Here is a 4,933-nt window from a genome sequence, read left to right as displayed (position 1 = left end):
GAGGGAGGAGAGGGAGAGGGAGGAGAGGGAGAGGGAGAGGGAGGAGAGGGAGAGGGAGAGAGGGAGGGAGAGAGGGAGGGAGAGAGGAAGGGAGGGGGAGAGTCTTAGAGTTTGGTTAATACATTTGATTGTCTTTAACTTCCTCATTTCTGAAGAACAGTGATGTACATCACGTGCTGGAACTAAAAAGGGGAATTTGTTCTTTCTGTTCACACTTCCTCTTTGCCACGCCAATGCCTTAAAGACCTTTTTGTTCCTTCACCTTGTTAGGTTTTTGAAGGAAGTAGAGAGAGACTGCTAACGGGAGAGTTGAAATGTGTAAACCTGTGGACTTGTAGGAACCTGGAATATCTGTCAATGTGCAATTTAATGTTTTCTGCACACAAGTTATATTTAGAGCACCAACAGGCCTAACAAAAGGAAAAAAAATAAATTTTGCCTTTAGCCAGGTATGGTTCTATACACCTGCAATACCAGCATTCAAGAGATAGATATAATAGGACGAGATGTTTGAAGCCAACCTTGACTATGTAGCAAATTTGAGGTTATCCTGGACTCAAAAAAACAAAACAGAAAATTAAAGCCCTGGAACTTGAAAGATTGGATTTGAAGAGTGTTTGTTTGCCCTTCTAGTAGACCTGAGTTCACTTCCAGGACCATGTCAAGCAGCTCACAACCTTGACTGTGGGGGCTCTCATGCCCTCTTCTGGCTTTTGCAGGTTCTTCTTTTATACATACTCTTCTGGAAAAACAAGTGTTTCTTTTAAAGTACATGTTTTATAAAAACTAAAACTTAACATTATGGTATACACCTTTAATCCTAACACTTTGGAGGCAAGAAGCAGATAGATCATTGTGAGTTCAAGGCTAGTGTGGACTACATAGTGAGTTCAAGGCTAGTGTGGACTACATAGTGAGTTCAAGGCTAGTGTGGACTACATTGTGAGTTCAAGGCTAGTGTGGACTACATAATGAGTTCTAGGTTAGTCAGGGATACATAGTAAGACCTTCTCTTGAAAAAAATAAATGCCTTTTATTTGGGGCTGGAGATATGGCTCAGTGGTTAAGTTGCTTACTGCTTTTACAGAAGTCCTGAGTCCCAACCCCAATGTGCATGTCTTACAACTGCCTGTTACTCCAGCTCCAGGGGAACCAACAGCTCATGGTTTCTGCACTCATGATAGATACAAATACACATGATTTAAAATTGTAATAAAAGCATTTGTTTGTAATATGAGTTTATGTCATATTTACTTCAGGGAAATGATAGTGTTTTAGTTATCTTATGGAAAAAATTTCCTTTTGTATTTTGTGTTGACTTTCCTTAATTACATGTTTTTTTTTTTTTTTTTTTTTTTTTTATTTCTAAGCTGTAGTTTTTGATGTTACATACCTTTTGTGTCTTTCTCTTCTAGAAGCTACCATTGTCCAACAGGTCAATTTCTTTGAAGAAGGTAATCCCTTTTTAACTATCATGTAATACATCCTCTTTCTTTGTATTAGAAGCAATTTTGCTGGGTATTTAAGAGAGAAGAGCAGAAAAGTATTTTTCTTAAAACAAGATAAAACCCACAGCCGTGCACATTAAGATAAAGCAGGGTTGTTTGGATGGAATGGATGAGGGGAGTTCGTCCATTAGCTGTTCAGCTTTAGGGCACGCTAGTACTCTCCACTTCTGCCGTGTGTTTGTCTTTGATTGTGATATGAAGCCATCGCTTTGAAATTCTTATGGCTAGTTTATGAAAATACAAGCATAAATTTAGTTGATTTTTAAGCCAATATATTTGAAATTAGTCATTTGGGTATTGAAATGTTTGTGAATATGTGTACATTATCCATAAAAAAGTCACTGACTGGCTGACATTAGTCATGTCTCAAATTATAGTCAGTTTACTTTTAGCTTCTTCCCATAAGCTAAAAATTTTCCAGTATTTCCTGATTAATCTGTTCATTTTGGACTCTGCATTAAAGCCTCGGTGTATGGTTTTTAGACATTATTTGTTTAGGAAGTAGTAATTATGTGGCTGAAAAAAAGCCAAATACAGGAGCTCAACTGTAGCTCATTTAGAACTCTGTTATTGCAAATAGGAATCTTAGTAAGCAAACAGCAGTTGTGTACTGGACCCTCTGGGGCTGCACCGTAGCATGAGCCTGGGTTGACCTGGAACTTTTCAAGGCAAGCATAAAGACTGTACTGCGCATTGTCTGCCTCCTTGCAGGAGAAACCGAAGATGATCTCGAGAGCTCTTACAGTGACATCACTATTGGAGTCAGATCCAGCGACTCTCTTGAGTCTAGAGGTAACATTGCTTTATATGTATGTGACTCTTCCCACAAAGCTATCTTGTTAAAATAAAGTTTTAAGTAATTTTTAAGCCTTTAAAAATGTTTACAAATCATTTTTAGAGTTACTCCTTCCATGTGCCATGTGACAGCTGAATAGAGCACTTTTGGCCAGCTTGAGTATTTATGGAAAGATATTTTTAGGTTCAAGAATTACTGCCTGGTTTTGAATTTTGAGAATTGATCACATTGGTACTCAGGAGTATTGCTCAGTTTTAGGAACTTTTAGTAGTACTAGAAAATTACTTTGTCTTTAAGTTAGAGTCTTCACCATGTTAGATATCACAGGGAATTTTGTTGTGTGGCAGTCTGTAATTGTGCAGATGAAGTTGCCTTTAAGAGTTGGATAGAGAAACTTAAAGCTTAAGAAGATGCTAGACTAATAGTAAACTCCATAAGTGGGTAACTCTTTTAGTCCTGGAAAAATCCCACCTCATGGAAACGTCTGTACTTCTCATGATGTGCATCAACATTTTTCTCACTAAAGATAAGCTGGTGAGGCTGAGGGTGGTGGTGCACACTTTTAATCCCAGCACTCACTTGAGAGGCAGCGGCAAGTAGATCTGAGAGTTCTGAGCCAATCTGGTGTAGATAGCAAGTTCCAGGCCAGTAGGGGCTGTATAGGAAGACCTGTCTCAAAACTTAAAAAGTAGATAAGCGGTAGGGAAGAACCTTGCTGGCAGCTAAGCGGGATGGGGAAGAAGCTTGTGGGCAGCTGGGTGAGAAAGACCCTCCCTGGCAGTGCTTGCCTCACGTTTGCATGGGAAGCCCTGATTGGTTCCCAGGACTCAGAAAATTTAAACAAAAGCTCAAAAGCTGGCTTATGGTGTTTGGCATTTGGTATATTCCCCTCCCTTTATTTTCCCTCCATTCTTTTTTTGCTAGGGGAGGTATTTTTATTTATCTTATTAATAGAAGGAGGTCCTGAATAACATAGGCTGACCTTACGTTATTGACCCCCCTGCTTCAGTCCCACCCCTGTCCACAGTAGTGCTAGCATGAAAGACATGTACTATGGTGCCCAGTTTCCACCATCAATTTATTGGTCTTGTTTTTATATGCTAGCATATATAGGGTCTTTTTTTATATATTTTCACACGTATACATCTTCACACTTTGTTTTTAGCCACACCCACTTCCCTTTCCATCCCTCATCCTTCTTAAAACATTTAATATTTTTATACTTTCACAATCAAATGGTAGGTTATGTTTAATCATATTCCCCCATTATCCTCTCCCATCTCCGTCTGTCTCCTGTTAAACTTTCCCCTTCCTACTTGGTTTTTAGTCTGTGCCCCCACTTCCCTTAAATTAGGACTGCTTGAACGAGTAGAGGTGGGTAGGAGGTTATTACTTGGGTAAGGGTAGCTTACCAGTGGCCACACCACTGAGGATATGGCTTCCCTTCCCCAGCAGCTGATAACTGCCTAGTCCTTCTGTGAGGTGGTGTCCTGAGCTCCTCCCCCATCTGTGGTGGAGTGTCAGTGGGCTCAGTCTTCTGCTGTCTTGTGCACCTCCACTTGAGCGCCATCTTTTCTTCCTTGCAGATAGTCCTTCTTTCTGCTTTGCTTTCATGTCACATAAAAGAAGATGTGTGTGGTAGAATTTGCAGGCTGGGAAGGTTTTAAAAACAAATCATGCACTTCAGGTTATTGCCTGTAGTGTATCTGTCTTACTTTTTTCATTACTCATTATTCTCCCATAAAATGAGCACTGGGAAGTGATGCTTCAAATACTTTTTGTTTTTTAGATGACGCCACCCAGGCAGCTGCTCATCATCCAGAGTCACCGTGGCGGTTACCACACAGTAAGTAGTGCAAGTCTCTGGGTCTGCCTATCTGGGTCTGCCTGGGAGAGGGCCGGCCCTGTACTTCCTATTGCTGGGGTGTCTCTGTTTATATTACTAGGTGGTTGGTTGCTTTTAGGTTTTCACTGATAGAGTAGCGAGTCTTATAGCTTTGTAATTTTTCATTTTTGTTGTTGAGATAACAGAATACAAAATATTAGAAGTAATGTTTTCAGATGCAGGTAACAGTGATCATTAGTGACATTTGACTTTGATATTTTGGGAGGTAGGGTACTAAGGATTGAACCAGGTTTTTTAGTACTTTTACGCAGCATTGTATCACTTTGCTATAACCCAGTTCAACAGTTTTCTTTTTTTGTTTTTTGTTTTTTGTTTTTGTTTTTTGAGACAGGGTTTCTCTGTATAGCCCTGGCTGTCCTGGAACTCACTCTGTAGAACAGGCTGGCCTCGAACTCAGAAATTCACCTGCCTCTGCCTCCCAATTACTGGGATTAAAGACTTGTGCCACCACTGCCCTGCTCAACAGTTTTCTTAAATGTTATCTTCTATTGTAAATAATTTGTAATGAATATATGTACCTTAGGTTTAAGCAAAATAATAGCATTTTCTTCTTTTTCTATTTTTAAATTTAAGTTTCAAGATTTAAGTCATTTCATTTTTGAAAATATTTCATTGAATCTAAGTTGCCATATTTTGTTATGTGTCAATAAGAAGAAAATCTGTCTAGTTGAGTTTTATTATCAGATGCAGCCTTAAACACTTTTTTTTTTTTTTTTTTTTTTT

The 4,933-nt window shown here is 39.1% G+C and overlaps 1 protein-coding gene across 4 annotated transcripts in view; it reads left to right on the top strand.

The window, feature by feature from the left end:
* Positions 1 to 4,933, top strand: part of Tor1aip1 (torsin 1A interacting protein 1) — a 32,887-nt gene that overhangs the window by 10,459 nt on the left and 17,495 nt on the right. For all 4 annotated transcript variants that reach the window (XM_031385433.1, XM_031385459.1, XM_031385452.1 and 1 more), the window contains exons 5-7: positions 1,416 to 1,454; positions 2,220 to 2,300; positions 4,094 to 4,150. In XM_031385433.1, the coding sequence (XP_031241293.1) occupies positions 1,416 to 1,454; positions 2,220 to 2,300; positions 4,094 to 4,150 (177 nt within the window). The remainder of the gene's footprint in view (positions 1 to 1,415; positions 1,455 to 2,219; positions 2,301 to 4,093; positions 4,151 to 4,933) is intronic.

This window comes from Mastomys coucha, unplaced genomic scaffold, assembly GCF_008632895.1.
Source record: "Mastomys coucha isolate ucsf_1 unplaced genomic scaffold, UCSF_Mcou_1 pScaffold1, whole genome shotgun sequence".
Taxonomy (NCBI): domain Eukaryota; kingdom Metazoa; phylum Chordata; class Mammalia; order Rodentia; family Muridae; genus Mastomys; species Mastomys coucha.
Note: the sequence above shows the minus strand (reverse complement) of the source record. Positions and strands in the feature narration are given on the sequence as shown.